The 17,789-nt window shown below is 39.1% G+C and overlaps 1 protein-coding gene across 9 annotated transcripts in view; it reads left to right on the top strand.

Annotated features, from left to right (window-relative positions):
- The window catches only part of citb (citron rho-interacting serine/threonine kinase b), an 89,965-nt gene that overhangs the window by 14,277 nt on the left and 57,899 nt on the right, over nt 1-17,789 (top strand). For 5 of the 9 annotated variants that reach the window (XM_083554347.1, XM_083554345.1, XM_083554344.1 and 2 more), the window contains exons 2-4: nt 7,143-7,231; nt 7,504-7,684; nt 7,799-7,918. In XM_083554347.1, the coding sequence (XP_083410473.1) occupies nt 7,535-7,684; nt 7,799-7,918 (270 nt within the window). In that variant the 5' untranslated portion in view covers nt 7,143-7,231; nt 7,504-7,534. The remainder of the gene's footprint in view (nt 1-7,142; nt 7,232-7,503; nt 7,685-7,798; nt 7,919-17,789) is intronic. The other 4 variants (XM_083554348.1, XM_083554346.1, XM_083554341.1 and 1 more) reach the window with 2 other exon arrangements.

The following is a 17,789-nucleotide window of genomic DNA, read 5'->3' as shown; positions in this document are numbered from 1 at the left end:
GTGGTTGCTTTAGTTGGGCTATTGACGCTTGACTCTTCAATCTTTTTTGTCAGGCTGTTGTAAATGTGTTTGTAAAGCACATTTGCTATGACAAGAATAGTCAACTAATTAATTTCTTATTCTTCATTAAAGTATTAAGTCTTAAAAGTAATTTGACAAAACTATTAAATATTATTGAAACATTTCATGCACAAAACCTTTAGCACTATAGCAAACATAAAAAATCAGCGCATGAAACTCAAGAAGGGTGATTATTAAAAATCTTTCATGCTGTTATGCATGCTGGGTGCCAGACTAGTACAATATTCCCAACATGCATTGCAGTATGATTAATATATTCAGCTGAATGTGTTTTTTCATTTGTTTTGTTTTTTACGCTATTTGATTTATGATTTTTTACTAGACTGTTTCATGGTGATCTGATCTGATCTGATCTGATCTGATCTGATCTATTTTGTTTTGCTATGTTTTGTTCCAAAAACAAATTTTAAAACGTCAAGGTTCAAAAGTAACACTAAAGCAAACACTGATCTCCGTTATGGTGACTTCAAATAAAAGTAAACATAAACGCCTAAAATCTCAATTAGAGCTTTTAATAAGTAAAGCTGGTAATGCTGTTTTGGAGATTCTTTAATCATCCTCTGCTGAAATCTTGTAACATTTAATGTGTTTTATTTTCAGTTGATTACATCTTTGGCTTTTGCTCTAAGTTGTTTTTCTCTGCTCTTGATTAATTTGCTATCAGTGATCCTACTTGTTCACAGGTGTTCATCAAAATTCATTTCTTATGTAATTTTTCACTTTATTATTTCATTGACTTCATCACTGTTTCAGTGTTACTTCAACACTGTTGTGTGGTATTAAAGGGTTTAAATGTGTGAAATGAAAAAAAAAAAAAAACACTATGAAATGTATTTTAACAGTAATTTACAGTAAGTTTAATTTACGGCAGTAAACTGTAAAAAAAAACAACAACAGTGTATTATTTGCAACCCTGATACCAGTAGTTTAACGTAAAATCAAGAAAAAAACAGCAAAAAAACTGTCAAACCTAACAGTCAAATTCCTGTTGTGTTTTGTGGGTTACCATTTTGTTGGAGCATAAAACCTTTGCTTAAGTCAAGGACAGACAGAGAAATATTGATGTTATGCTGTATATTGCTAAATATAAAGGCAGTAACTCTGTAGGACTGATGCTGTGAGACCCTCTTCACAAATTTCAATTGGACATGAATGTGTGCTGCTATTATCTACCAGAAATTTGATGCAAATTGATACTTTTGATGATTTTGCATAATTTTGTAAGGTTTTTTTTCATGGAGTTAAATAAAATACACTGTGAGTATTAATATGCTCACAATATTTAAGTATTATATTAGTTAATATACAAATGACCATTGGCCAATTTAAGTGCAGTCAGTTTCTGCAAACAAAATTAGTTAACTCGAGCTGACAGTATTTTACCGTTAATTTACAGAACAATGTTTTAAAATGTAAAGCACCATTTTAACTGTATTTTTATGGTAGATTTCTGCCAACCACAGCTGCCAGTTTTAGACCGCACATTTTACAGGTTTATTTTTACAATGCAGTGTGAAATGTATTAAAACAGTAATAAAAAAATCTAATTTACAGAAGCAACCTGTAAAAAAAAAAACAGTTTAACTGGTTACTGTATAGCCAATCACACACCTTTGTTAAGAATGGAGTGTCTAATTAAAGGAATTCATTTAAAGTCACCATTAGGGAGATCATTGTTTGCTGTAGTTAAGCACTTGAACCTTGGCATTTTTTTGTTGTTGTTGTTTTTTTGTGTTTATCATACACAGTTCTTATATCAAGAAAAGCAAAAAAGCTTTGGTTGAATGAGACTTGTGTTTATCACGTTAAAGTCTCGATAGTGTTCTATCAGAGGCGGGCCGTGCAATTGGTAGTTGGGCCTTGAGTGGGGACTTACCTGACATAATTCACCACTGTCACATCACAAGTATAGAAACCATCAATGCTATACAAAATGCAAAATAACAACGCATTGCATTACAGAAAGAGAGAGATATTTCAGATATGAAGGGTGAATACCTTTTTTATTAAAGCAAGTTCCACACCTCTGCACCTGTTCCCGTGCTGGGACAAGCTAGCTAGCTTCATGGTTGGCCGACCTCTCCTCACGATGTTTAGCTTTTCTTAAAAAGTCTGCCATAAAAATGGATTTTTAAGTATGTCCGACATCAAACCAATTTCCTTCTCTTCCTACAATAAGATGTATTAATGTGTGCAGAGCACATAAGTGTTTTGCTTGTCAAACCTGGCTGTAACAGTTTCCCTCTAACCAACCAAACAGAGGACGAAAAAATGCTGATGATTTTCTGGGCCAGCTAGCTGCCCCGATAAGGCAAATTTGAAATCTAATTGTTAAAGAAACAGACTCATTGTTAATATAGTCGAAGATACAGTGGCCAGCACTACTGATTCTGCAAACCCTGGATTAGATTCACATGGCAGCACATAAAGGCTGAAATCGGATTGGACAAAAAATCTAACCTCCATGTACTGGAAGTACTGCAGCCAAGAGAAATGCTACAAAATGAAGAGAAGAAACTGTTGGGAATAAATTAATGCAATTTCATAAAACAAACATTAGAATTTAGATTTTAAATGTAGGTCAGTGCTTCTGATAGTGTTAAGGCCAGCAGAGAAGACCTTGGTGGCCCTGACCACCTGCCACTGCATTCTATATTTTGTTTTATTTTATTATGTTAATAATATCATTCAAATACAGATAATAGTGTGTAAACAAATAAACTTTATAGAAAAGTTTCAAACTATGGTAAATAAACACAACAATCAGCGCATTAATCTCAACATTGGTGACAATCTAAAAAAAAAAGAAATAAAAAAAAGAAATCACAAAAACAGTCTAATAAAAAGTCACAACAAGACAAGTCAAACAACACCAAAATAAAAGAAAATAGTAGGAACATTCAGCTGCATAATTTATTCACGCTGCAACGCATGCTGGCAGTTTTGTACTTGTCAGACAAAAGAACGTGCCGGAAACCGAAGTAGAATCCACAAAGGGTTTTTAAGGAAAAAACAACAGGGCAAAGCAGAAAACGGCAAACCGCCAAGAAACGCCAGGTAAACTAATCCTGGTGAAAGCTGTGACTAGACTGTAGCAAACAAAACTGAGATGTTAGGGTGGTCCGACAGTGTTCCTTAGCCTAAGCTGTAGAACGGACAATGAGCTGGTGGAGAAATGGGGGTTATGTAGCGTGAGTACTGATGAGGGCCAGGTGTAGCTGATTAGTAAGTGGGAGAGCTGCTTGGAGTGATAGGTTGAGGTGTGGCTGGTGGATCCCTGACAGTACCCCCTCCCCCAGGGGCAGCTCCTGATGCCCTAACCCTGCGCCTGGGCCGGCCTCGACCCTGGGGCATCGGACGAAGTAGATGAGCGGCGTGGAACTCCTCCAGGAGCGCTGGATCCAATATGTCCTGCCTCGCCACCCACGACCGTTCCTCGGGGCCATAGTCTTCCCAGTCCACGAGATACTCCAGGCCTCTGCCTCTGTCCAGCACTTCTCGCACCGAGTAGACCGATGGTTGATCCAATACCTCAGCCGGACGGGGCCTGACCTCACTGGAGCATTGGGCGGTCGATGGAGTGTACGGCTTGAGAAGTGACACGTGGAAGGTGGGGTGAATCCGGTACTGTGGTGGAAGTTCCAGTCGATAAGCCACCTCATTGGACCAGGGTAACAGTGGGGGTTGAAACCCCAACACGCATTGAAAGGGCGTGAGTCCTGTGGTGTCCTGGTGCAACGAGTTCTGCGAGTATTCAGCCCAGGGCAGAAACCGGCTCCACTCCACCTGGTCCTGATTGCAATACGTCCTCAAGTACCTCCCCAGTTCTTGAATCTTCCGCTCGGTTTGGCCATTCGACTGGGGGTGGTAACCGGATAACAGATTGACTGTGACTCCCAGTAGCTGGAAAAACGCCCTCCAGACATGTGAGGTGAACTGAGAGCCCCGGTCTGACACTATCTCCTCCGGGAGGCCAAAGTTGCGAAAGACATGCTGAAAGAGTGCTTCTGCTGTTTCCAGAACCATGGGGAGGCCTCGGAGAGGGACAAAGCGGCAGGCTTTGGAGAACCGATCGATGACCACCAGAATGCAGGTGAAATCTTCTGACAGTGGCAAGTCCGTTACAAATTCCCGATGTGCAACCACGGCCATTGTGGAGTAGGCAGGGGGATGAGTTTGCCTACTGGTAAATGCCGGGAAGTCTTTGAGATGGCACAGATGTTGCAGCCCTGGACGAACTCCGCCACTGTGTTGCTTATCCCTGGCCACCAGTATCGCCCCCGAACCAGATGTAGGGTCTGCCTTCTACCCGGGTGCCCTGAGCCGGGGACTTCATGTTTTGCTCTCAGTAAGGCTTGTCGACACTCTTGAGGAACAAAGGTACGCTTCCCAGGGCAACCAGGGGGCGTAGGTTCTCTCCGTGTGGCCGTGCGGATGATCTCGTCCATCTCCCATATAATTGGGCTCAGGAAGAGCCTAGGAGGCAAAATGGGCCCTGGCTCGGCGGGTTTTTCAGTCCCATAAGCCCTGGAGAGCGCATCGGCCTTACCATTCTTCAACCCTGGCCGGTAGATGATACTGAACTTCAACCAGGTAAAGAAGAGAGCCCATTGTGCCTGACGGGGGTTTAGGCGCTTGGCCTCACGAAGGTACTGGAGGTTCTTGTGATCCGTGATGACAGTGAACGGCCCCCTCCAGCCAATGTCTCCACTCTTTCAGGGCCAGCTTGATGGATAGGAGCTCTTGGTTCCCAATATCATAGTTCTGTTCGGCCGAGGACAGCTTCTTTGAGAAGTAGGCGCAGGGGTAGAGCCAAGGGGGATCCCCCGACTGCTGGGAGAGGGTGGCCCCTACGCCCGTGGACGACGCTTCTACCTCGACAACAAATGGGAGCTGGGGGTCAGGATGATGGAGAAGCGGAGCGGCAAAGAACCTTTTGCGTAACTCCTCGAAAGCCCTCTGTGCCTCTGGGGTCCAGAAGAGTCTTGGCTTTTCCCCGCAGGAGGGACGTGAGGGGAGCAGTAACCTGGCTGAAGCACCCTATGAACCAGCGGTAAAAGTTGGCGAACCCTAGAAACCTCTGGAGCTCCTTGATCGAAGTTGGAACCAGCCAGTCCCGTACTGCCGTCACCTTCCTCTCGTCCATCCTGATACTTGCTGCATCGATGATGTAACCCAGGAACTGTACCTCTGAGCGATGGAACTCACACTTGGGGAGGTTGAGATACAGCTGGTGTTCCCGTAGCAGTTCTAGGACTTGGGTGACATGGTCGTGATGTTCTCGCAGCGTCCTGGAATAGATCAGGATGTCGTCAATGTATATGATCACAAACCGTTGGAGGAAGGGACGGAAAACCTCGTTCATGAAATTCAAAAGACCGCCGGAGCAATGGAAAAACATTACCCGGTACTCATAGTGGCCAGAGGGGGTAATGAACGCCGTCTTCCACTCGTTCCCCTTACGGACATGCACCAAGTTATATGCACTTCTGAGATCCAGCTTGGTGAAGAAACGAGCCTCACGCAGGCCCTCTAGGGCCGCTGGGACCAGTGGGACCAGATATGGAAGCGGGCATTCAGGCCCCTGTAGTCGATGCATGGCCGCAATCCCCCATCCTTCTTTAAAACAAAAAAGAAGCTAGACTCTGCCGGGGAGGAAGACTGGGTGATAAAGCCCTGTTGGAGGGCCTGTTGGATGTAACCCTCCATTGTTAAATTTTTCGGGGCTGACAAGGGATAGACCCGACCCTTCGGCAGCTTGGCCCCTGGTATCAGGTCGATGACACAGTCTCACCGCGACATTCCACCGCGTTTCCGGAAAAAGATGCCGGGAGAGCAATCGGGCTGCCGGATGGTGGGAAAGCTTGGCTGGCGGCCGCCGGCTTGAATGCCTCCCGGAGCGCGGCGGTGAGTTCCTTCACGAACTCGGACGAGGCAGTGGGCTGATCATCCATGCCGAGGTAACGCGGTTTCTTTCTTTCCGTCTTCTGGTGGCGCTCAAAGGGTTTTTAATGAAAAAAACAACAGGGCAAAGCAGAAAACGGCAAACCGCCAAGAAACGCCAGGTAAACTAATCCTGGTGAAAGCTGTGACTAGACTGTAGCAAACAAAACACCCAGAGTCTCGTAAACAAAGATAAACCAAACTGAGATGCTTGGGTAGTCCGACAGTGTTCCTTAGCCTAAGCTGTAGAACGAACAATGAGCTGGTGGAGGAACTGGGGTTATATAGCGTGAGAACTGATGAGGGCCAGGTGTAGCTGATTAGTAAGTGGGAGAGCTGCTTGGAGTGATAGGTGGAGGTGTGCCTGGTGGATCCCTGACAGTATTATACAAGCACCCAGCATGTATTGCTGGATTTTTTTTTTTTTATATATAGTCACCATTGTTTCATGTGCTAGTTCTTGTGTCTAAATGGTGCTGTAGCTATAAAGGTTTTGTGCGTGACCTTGTTTTTACATTTTTCTTTATAGTTTGTCAACTTTTTTTGGAGAATTATTATTATTATAATATAATTATTATTATATAATTAAAATTACTCATAAAATCAAATATTGATAAAGCACCTTCCATAGTTAACCAAAACACGTTAATTACCAATTTTCTTAATTTCTTTTTTGTTATAACCATTGTGCCTAACTAAAGCAACTACTAATCTACAAAATGGTGAGGTCAAATGAACCATTATAAAATTAAATATAAACTTTTTTTTTTGTCGGTATATGATGCAGATAAGTGAAGCTGGTTAAGCTGTTTTTGGAGTTGTTAATTCATCCTCTGTTTTAATTCGGTTGATATCATTTAAAGCTGTGGCTTTATGTCATTTGCAGTTTTGTTTCTTGTTTATTCCTTAAGTGATTCTGCTTGTTAACAGCAAGTGTTCATCAGTGTCTAAATTCACCCATTTGTTTTCATTCACTCTGTCAAGTGAACTATACTAATAAACTAATGTAGGATATAGTGAATAAGGGTGTAGGTTGTGATTTTTAGACACAGTCTCTGACTGTCGACTATTATTTACATCATACCTGTTTTTATACCACATCTCTTATTTTTTTTAAGGAGAAGAACTGCATTCCTTTTAGATCAACAGCACCACAAGAGAAAAAACCTTAACGGCTCCCTATCTGCACCAAGAAATATATTTGAAGGTAGCTATTATAATAGCTGTAGGGCTGCTGAAATATCTGTTGATAGATTTGGGAGTAAAAACTATTGTATCTGTAAAAAAAAGCTATAGTGTAAGTGAATTAGCATTTATTTAAATGATTTTAAAAAATCGAATACACATAAGTTGTTACATTTATAAAATAGATTTGTTATTCACAATCCTTCTTTTAATCAGATATGATACAATTATTGTTTGTAATTTGAAAAATAATTAGGCAAAATCAAAGTCTTGCTGCTTTTTATATATTTATAGTCTTTGAGCGCATGGGTATGCATTCTTGCTTATGAAGATGGAGCAGGAGATCTCTAAAGTGCAGAGGACAATGTCTGACTTGGAATCAGTCCTTCAGCAGAAGGATGTTGAACTGAAAGCGTCCGAGACCCAGAGAAGCATCCTGGAGCAGGACTTGGCCACCTATATCACAGAGTGCAGCGTAGGTTTACATTAACAGAGAAAATTCACAGTCAATATTTTACGCAAATCATTATATGTTATTATGTTACATTTTTAAATGTAAATAATGAACATTTAAATGTTCTGTGTGTAGAGTTTGAAGCGGAGTTTGGAGCAGGCTCGTATGGAGGTCTCTCAGGAGGACGATAAAGCTCTGCAGCTGCTCCACAATATTCGTGAGCAGAGCAATAAACTGCAGGAGATTAAAGAACAGGTACAGAAAGACTTCACATAATCCCTATACAGTGCAAATACATTTTAAAGGGTACTTTTTAGTGCAGCTTTCTTATACCTTTGCTTATCCAGAGCTGCTGAAGAGTGTGTTTAGGTTATGAATTTAGGTGAAGATAATATTTCAAGGTTTCTCAAATTAAGACCTTTGTACATGGACATGTTGTCCATGTTTTAGCTCTTTTCCAATTTGCAAAACATTTGTCATTCTAGGACAATAAATCTGTGAAGGTGTTATAAATGCTTTGAAAACAAAGATTATGTTGGGCAGAGTGATTGACTATACTCCACACTGCTACAAAACAACACCTTTCCTATGGTAAATATGTTATATGTAGACAAATTGATCTAACATTTACAACCCTGTAAATGAATAATAATCATAAAAAAATTTTAATCCCTTTTTCTTTACATGTTATATATTCTTAAAATAAGTAATATATAGCAATAAATAACAAGTAACAAGAAATGTCTAAAAATAGGTTTAATAACACCCACTGCCTCAGCCTGAAGTTGCACTGCATATACTGCACAAACATCTTTATGTCTCACATATCTTTTTCTTCCTACCTAAATAAAACTAACCCTAACCCCTATTTAATGTCATAGACATCAGGAATTGGATTTTACTGGTTGTGTATATGGCCAATAATTAATTACATTTTGAATTAATAATTTAATATTTGATTATAGAATATAATCTTCTGACAAAGAATACTAGATGAATTTAACTATATCCAAGATTTTGTCTATGATTGCACACTGTATATTATTTAATCATATGTAGGGGTGTAAACAGTATACAGGTAGTTATGATCCAAAGATATGTAGACAGGTACACAAACGAATAAAAATTGTCCAAAAGAATGAAATTGTGCGGGACAAATGATGCTATTGTGCATTATGAAACCTATGGCTGCATAATATTAGCTCTTTACAAAACATGTGTTAGATTATTTTATGTGCATTGGTTAGAGCTATTGACAATAGTCCATTGTTATTAGATTACACTGAATGTGTTTTTTTTGCCTTTGGTATCAGCTTCCTGCAGTGCATGTGTTAATTAGATGCACACGAGGAGCAACACATTTTTTTTCAACAAGTGAAGGCATATGGCACATACTATGCCCTGTCCACATAATATTACCTAGTGAAGCCATACTTCCAAGCAAAATGAGCTTATGTTTTGCTGCAATCGTCCATCTGTTTCTGGCTTACATTTCGCAGTGAAAAACAGTGAAACACAGGGCCATGTACTGTTATAGTATAAATTGATGCTTATAATAAATGTAATATTCCATATGCAGAATAAGTGGAGAGCTATTAGATTAAAACAAGCTGCTCTCAGGCACAGTTCTGTTCCTTCAATTCTGTGTGCTATTGCACTCTGGTTTCCATGGAAACTAAAAATGGTAGCCAGGAGTGAAGAGTGTGCAGATGTAGTGAGGAGGCAGGCATGGTATGCTGGCAAAAGGGCTTCAATTAGTTGCACTCAGCATTTTTAAGAGATTAACCATTTACTTGCCGGTCTTATAAAGATTTCTAATGACAGAAATTGAATGCGTGCTTTTCTTATCTTTCCCTAATCGTATGTCTCTCTAAAGCAGTTAATAAATATTTATTATTCTATAGAGCTTTAATTATAGTGTTTTAAAGGTAAATTGCAGCATTATTCTTGAATGGCATAGTCTGATCACACACTATCTGCTTATTATTTTAAGCAAATCTGTTTGGAAAATCAAATTCACAAGCAATTAATTATCACAACTAATTATGCTCTAAAGTGCTTAATTGTGGTGTTTTGCCAACCTATTATCCTGCCTGGCCTTATTTTCCATTGTTATGGTTGGGCTAATCATGCCTAGACAAACACAGAGAATTTGAAGAAATTTAAATTGAAAATTTGTTAGCATTTATGGATCTCTGGTGAATATTTTAAGGTTTAAGGTTTATATATAAAATTAATGCTAATATATAGATATTAACACAAAAAGGGGAAACACATCAAACATTTTTATTAAACAGTTGTATTAAAGAGTTGTAATGCAGCAATTTGAAATAAAAAATTTGACCAAACATTAGTATAAATTTAAGAAATCGACATAGATAAAGAACTGATAATATTACAATCCATAAAGAAATTTAGACTTATGCTTATGCCCCATGCTTCACAGTAGGGATGTCTTTATGCAGCTAACGACCTCAAACAGGTGCATCTAATTTAGGATAATAAATGTAGTGGAGGTGGACATTTTAAAGGCAGACTAACAGGTCTTTGAAGGTCAGAATTCTAGCTGATAGACAGGTGTTCAAATACTTATTGGCAGCTGTATCATACAAATAAATAGCTAAAAAATCATACATTGTGATTTCTGAATTTTTTTTTAGATTATGTCTCTCACAGTGGACATGCACCTATGATAACAATTTCAGACCCCTCCATGATTTCTAAGTGGGAGAACGTAGCAGGGTGTTCAAATACTTATTTTCCTCACTATATATATATATATATATATATATATATATATATATATATATATATATATATATATATATAAAAACAACATTTTGTAAAACTTTTTGTGTTGAAAAGTGAACTGTTCATCTAGCCACAGTAAGTCAACATAGTCTGGTTGCATAAATCCTCTGCCTTTAAAAAACCCTAACCCTAATACCTAACCCTAACCCTAGATTAATTTTTTTTTCCCCTTTTGACTATGATTATAGTTTTAATTACCAAAAACTGTTTTGCTGTTCATTTGAATTTGCATTTGTGTTTTACATTTTTAATGAAAAACAGCATTGTTACTGTCAGATTGTGGTCATTCTATTTAAAGCAAATTTTAAAGTGTACTACAGGCTCTTCTCATACAGTTATATTCAACACATATTGAACCTGTCATATGCAGGGCTGTTACAGTGAAATGCTTCCGTCGTCTCAGGCTTTAATGATATCCTTACAAGGTTTTCCTAATAAGGCTGGGATAATGTTCTTTGTTACCATTTAACAGTGTGCCAACGTTTTATTAAGAATATTGTATAATCTCTTACCTCAAGAACATTCTTTAGACTTAACATTATTCGAAATGGAAAAAAAATCTTTAAAACATTAACAATACATTCAAATGTTTTCGTTGAACCATTAACAAAACTTGAACAGAATGTTGGCAAAGGTTCTGGAAACTTTCCCTGCTAACTGGGAAATCCCTTTTTATGTGGATATATATATATATATATATATATATATATATATATATATATATATATATATATATATATATATATATATATATATAATTTTTTTTTTTTTCCTGTTTCACTATAATTATAGTTTTGATTACCAAAAACTGTTTTGCTGTTCATTTGTTTTTTTTTTTTTTTATGATATTCAATTGTATAGTTTCATAATTGAATGTTTATTTTTGTTTATTGAGTTTGTCATCTACATGTGCATATTCTAAACATTTATAATTTTATTGTTGGAAATTATTTGTGTTGTCTTTTCAGGAGGTGAAATCCTCCATACCCAGTTGTGTAAAAGTCTGGTGATTGACTTTCTATTTTGCAACCGTCTGTTTTTAATGTTTTACATCAAGAGCAGAAATAGACAATATTTCTGTTGAATTCTGAGTTCTTTCTGCTACTTATATAATAAGTTACTTTATCAGAAAACATAAGCGATCCTGTGTCAACCATTAGTAAACCTTTGTTTTGAATCATGAGCAATCATGAGCTCTTTTATTTTTCACATTTTGGCCTTTCTATCACTTACAGTACAGTTTATAATTTTTTTTACTTTGCAGTTACAATCAGATATTTTTTTGCATGGCATCTTCATCCCTTCTCTCAAAGTTGTTTTAAATAGTGGATTTTGATACCTTCACTCATGTTGTTGGTGATGCCACTGACTGTTGTTTGTTATATGTTAGTATACTATTGCTTTTTGTCTTTTTGAAGATGTTCCAAACTGTTCTATTGGTTATGCAAAATTTGTGCAATGGTTTGTGTTTTCTTAGCTTCAAAATGGCATGCTCATATACAGCTCTTCAATTCCATTTTAAACTTTTTATTAGTCACACACATACAACCACATACAGTACAATGTGTAATGCAATGCTTTTTTTATGATGGCATTGTGACATAAAACAATGTGCAATCAAAGCTAAGGTTTAGCAGTGCAGTATGTATCCTGGCTGAGGGTCTGAATAGCCTGTGGAAAGAAACTCCACCTCATTGTCTTCATGTTGGTCTTGGTGCTGTTTCCAATTTTGGATTTTTCATCAAGATGCACTTGGACATGTGTAGAAGTTCTTTAGCACCTGGGACACCAGTTCAAAGTGTATTTTAAATGTCTAAGGTGGTAAAAGGGCATGCATTGTGTGGGCAACAAGGTACCGTAAATTGTCAACTCTCTCTGAAAGATTGCTGATTGGGGCATGTTTAAATGGGCATGTTGGTGAAGGGAACAGAGGGGATGAGGAGGTGATGGGTAGGTATGGCTTAAAGAAGGAAAATGGAAATGGCAGTGGTGAACACTTAATTTGAGAAGAAGAAGGATCATAGGGTGACGTATAAGAATGAAGCAAGGTGCACACAGGTGGATTATGTTCTATGTAGGAGATGCAACCTGAAGGAGATTGGCGACTGTAAGGTGTTGGCAGGGTACAGTGTAGCTAGACAACATCGGATGGTGGTCTACAGGATGGTTTTGGAGGTGAAGAAGAGGAGGAGATATACTCGGTGGTGGTGAAGGGGTGCAACTACTGCCGAAATGATAAGGGAGACTGCTAGAAAGGTACTTGGTGTGACATCTGGAAATAGAAAGGAAGACAAAGAAATGTGGTGGTGAAATGAGGAAATGCATGACAGCATAAGAAGAAAGAGGTTGGCAAAACAAAATTGGGATCAACAGAGTGATGAAAAAAGTAGGCAGTAGTACAAGGAGATGCAGCAGCAGGTGAAAAGGGATGTGGCTAAAGCCAAGGAAAAGGCATATGAGGTGCTATATGAGAAGTTAGACACTGAGAAGCTGGGAAGGATGTGCTGCAAGTTAGAGCAATAAAGGATGGAGATGGAAATGTGTTAACTAGTGAGGAGAGTGTGTTGAGAAGATGGAGGGAGTATTTTGAGCAGCTGATGAAATCAGAAAATGAGAAAGAGAGAAGGTTGGATTGTGTGAAGATGTTGAAGCAGGAAGTGGATCGGATTAGTAAGGAGGAAGTGAGAGCAGCAACTAGGAGGATGAAGAGTGGAAAGTCGGTTGGACCAGATGACATACAGTTAGAAGCATGGAGATGTTTAGGAGAGATAGCAGTGGAGTTTTTAACAAGATTGTTTAACAGGATTTTGGAAGGTGAGAAGATGCCTAAGGAATGGAGAAGGAGTGTGCTGGTACCGATCTTTAAGAACAAAGGAGATGTGCAGCCCTGCAGTAATTACAGGAGAATAAAGTTGATCAGTCACACCATGAAGTTATGGGAAAGAGTAGTGGAAGCCAGGCTGAGAGAAGAGGTGACCATCTGTGAGCAACAGTATGGTTTCATGCCGAGGAAGAGCACCACAGATGCCTTATTTGCTTTGAGAATGTTGATGGAGAAGTATAGAGAAGGTCAGAAGGAGTTGCATTGTGTGTTTGTGGATTTAGAGAAAGCGTATGACAGGGTGCCGAGAGAGGAATTGTGGTATTGTATGAGGAAGTCAGGTGTGTCAGAGAAGTATGTGAGGGTGGTGTAGGACACGTATGAGGACAGTGTGAAAGCAGTGAAGTGTGCAGTAGAAACGAAAGACTGGTTCAAGGAGGAGGTTGGACTGCATCAAGGATTGGCTCTGAGCCCTTTCCTGTTTGCAGTGGTGATGGACAGGTTGACGGACGAGGTCAGACAGAAGTCTCCATGGACTATGATGTTTGCGGATGATATTGTGATTTGTGGTGAGAGTAGGAAGCAAATTGCCTGGAGCCTGGAGGGGTGGAGGTACGCGCTGGAGAGATGAGGGCAAGGAGGCGGTTTATGGATGTGGTGAGGAAAGACATGCAGGTAGTTAGAAAGAGGCAGATGTAGAGGACAGAGGGGTATGGAGACGGATGATCCGCTGTGGCGACCCCTAATGAGAGAAGCGAAAAGAAGAAGAGAAAGAATTAAGCATAGGAAAAAATCTAACCTTTTATTTATAAAGCAGTAAACATGGTCAGGATCACATATTTACACAATTTTAAACAGGGACCTAAAAATAATGCAGAATCTTAAACATTAAATATTCAAGATAAACATTGAATTTTTTTTTTTTTTTTACTTTTTGTTGTTGGTTTATTTTTGACTAATTATAGATGAATAAATGCCAAATTTTCTTATGTTATTTCAGAACTTTAGCCAACGGAAAAAAAATATTTGAATTTTATTCTATTAATTCCATTTTAATTTGTAATTTTATTATTAACTATTGGGCAGTCTCTCTCAATCTCTTTTAATATCTATTGTAGTTCTTGTACCAGATAAATTATCATATGTTCCCAAAATTTCAGTGTTTTTTATAAAGGCTGTATGTGAAGGTAGGTGACTCATTTATGAAGACAGAACTGGATTGTAATGTTTGCACTGTACACCCACACTTTGGCCTTCCAGGCATTAAGCCTTTAAACCATTATTTGTCATTTTAATTAAAATATTTTTTTTTTCTTAATTTTTTACAGAAATCGAGTGTTAAGAATAGAAGAAACTGTGTAATTGATAAGTATTTACACCCCTATAACTATCCCTAGTATTTAATTTTAATAGCCTATACTAACTATATTACTTTTTATCCTAACTGTTTGCTTGCAGAATAAATAAAGAATAAATAAATAAATAAATAAATAAATAAATAAATAAATAAATAAATAAATAAATAAATAAATAAATAAATAAATAAAGACATTGAAGCTAAGAAAAACAGAAAAGCATTGATGCAGAGCATTGTGCATAGTTGATACATCAGTTTGGAATGTCCTGTAAAATAACGGACAACAAAATGAGTCACCCAACTAATTAGGAGCCATTGATGACAGAAATGTTGTGAGAGCAGTGTAGAAAAACCTAAAAACAAAACCAACAACCTCAATAGAGCAGGGGTAGAGGTTTCACCATCTGAAAATGATGATACACGAATAAAAAGGACAAACCACAGGATGCAACGCACTCATCAGCAATGAGAATTAGGTCAGGTTGTAATAAAGAAATAATACAGAAATGGCCAAACAAAGTTTTAACCAAGATTGATCTTGATAAAATGATGAAAAAGCCTAATTTCTGTGTGGAGAATACTGTACCCACCAGGACTGTACGGTGTTTTCCCAACAACAAACCGTGGATTAACCCTGATATAAAGACTCTCCTTAAAGAGAAGAAGAGGGTTTTTAAATCGGGAAACAAGAAAGAGCTGAAAACTGTCCAGAGAGAACTTAGAAAGAAGATCAGGGAAGGAAAAGCATGCTACAGGAGGAAGATGGAGGATCAGCTGCAGCAGAACAACGTCAGCGGTGTGTGGAAGGGGCTCAAAACCATCACTGGTCATAAGGAGTCCAGCTCTCAGGCTGAGGGTGACCAGCAGTGGGTGAATGATCTTAATCTATACTTTAACAGATTTGATCAGCTACCCTCCCCTGCGTCCATCCAGTTCCCCCTGCTGCACTCCCCCTTCTCTGCTTCCACAGCAAGCAGCTCCAGCCCCACCTCTCTCTGCACAGCTATCAGCTCACAGTCATCTCACAACACACATAACTTCCCCCCCTGCCGATTCCCTTCAGCCAAAACTCCATCCAATACACACTGCCCCTTACAGAAGCCCAGGTGAGAATGGAGCTCAGGAAGATCAAAGCGAGGAATGCTATGGGCCCAGACGGCATCAGTTCCAGGCTACTAAAGACCTGTGCAGACCAGCTGTGCGGCATATTGCTGTACATGTTTGACCTGAGCCTGAAGCTAGGGAAGGTGCCACAGCTATGGAAAACATCCTGCGTGGTGCCTGTTCCAAAGACGTTGCGCCCAAAAGACTTTGGGGACTACCGACCAGTAGCACTGACCTCCAATCTGATGAAGACATTGGAGAGGTTGGTGCTCACTCATCTCTGACCTCTGGTGATCCCATCAATGGATCCACTTCAGTTTGCCTACCAACCTGGCATTGGAGTGGAAGACGCAGTCATCTTCCTCCTAAATCAGGCTACTTCACACCTGGAAAAGGCTGGGAGCACTGTGAGAGTCATGTTTTTTGACTTCTCTAGTGCTTTTAACACCATCCAACCTGTGCTCCTGAGGGATAAGATGGTGTACATGGGAGTGGACCATCATCTGTCAGCCTGGATACTGGACTACCTCACAGACCGACCACAGTATGTGAGGACTCGTGACTGTGAGTCTGACATGATTGTCTGCAACACTGGAGCTCCGCAACCTGTCACCTACAGAAGTTCTCTGATGACTCTGCCATTGTCGGTCTGATCACGAATGATGATGACAGAGAGTACAGAGGACTTATACAGAACTTTGTGGACTGGTGCCAACGGAGCTGCCACCAGATAAACGTGGGGAAAACCAAATAACTGGTGGTGGATTTCCGTAGGCACAAACACACTTCATCACTTCCATTGGTAAACATTCATGGAAAGGACATTGTGAGAGTTGACTCTTACAAATACCTGGGTGTTCATCTAAACAACAAACTGGACTGGACAGACAACATTGAGGCAATCTACAAGTAAGGGCAGAGCAGACTCTTTCTGCTGAGGAGACTAAGGTCTTTTGGAGTGCAGGGAGAGCTACTGAAGACCTTTTTTGACTCTGTTGTGGCCTCAGCCATATTCTATGGAGTGGTCTGCTGGGGCAGCAGCATCTCTACTGCAGACAGGAAGAGACTAGACAAGCTGATCAGGAAGGCCAGCTCAGTCCTGGGGATTCCCCTGGACACTGTACAGGAGGTGGGAGAAAGGAGGATGGTAGCAAAACTATCATCCTTACTGCAGAAAGCCTTCCACCCCCTGTATGAAACTGTTACCTCGTTGAGCAGCTCCTTCAGTGACAGACTGTTACATCCTAAGTGTCTGAAGGAGCGATACAGAAGGTCTTTTCTCCCTGCTGCTATTAGACTGTACAATAAAAGCTGCTCCCAGTGAACCATTAACCAAAATACTTACTGATATTACTGTTCAATGGTGTAATAGTTACTGTTTTTACTGTTTTACTATTTAATAATACTACTGTGTGAAATATTACCTGCAATACGTGCAATATTACCTGCAATATGTGCAATATCACCTGAAATACGTGCAATATTACCTGCAATACGTGCAATACCACCTGTGTGCAATACAACCTGCAATACGTACTTTCCCTCATCTGTATTTATATATTGTGTTGTGTATATACTTGTAATATTATAGTATGTCTTATTTGTCTATTCTTTTATATATTTGCATTTATTTATTTATTTTTTCTTCATACTGCTGTAACAAAGAAATTTCCCCACGGTGGGACGAATAAAGGTTTATCTTATCTTATCTTATCTTATCTTATCTTATCTTATCTTATCTTATCTTATCTTATCTTATCTTAAATATAGTGACAGATTTTGCTTAAAAAAATTTTGTCTGCAATATTACAGAGAAATTCATTCAATCTAACTGGATGGAACTTGCATCATTCAGCAAAACATTGGTTCAAAACACACTGCCTACACACAAAATAATGGTGGAGTCTAGACTGGCCAAGTCAATTACCAGAACTTATACAAATTGAAATTGAACAGAGAAAACTGAACCCCATAAGCAAAAAAAAACATTTATATCCCTTGCTTTCGAATGCTTTGGAGGGGACTCTTTACTG

This window comes from Silurus aristotelis (assembly GCF_946808225.1).
Source record: "Silurus aristotelis genome assembly, chromosome: 11".
NCBI lineage: Eukaryota > Metazoa > Chordata > Actinopteri > Siluriformes > Siluridae > Silurus > Silurus aristotelis.
The sequence above is the reverse complement of the archived record's forward strand: the minus strand, read 5'-3'. Positions and strand labels throughout refer to the sequence as shown.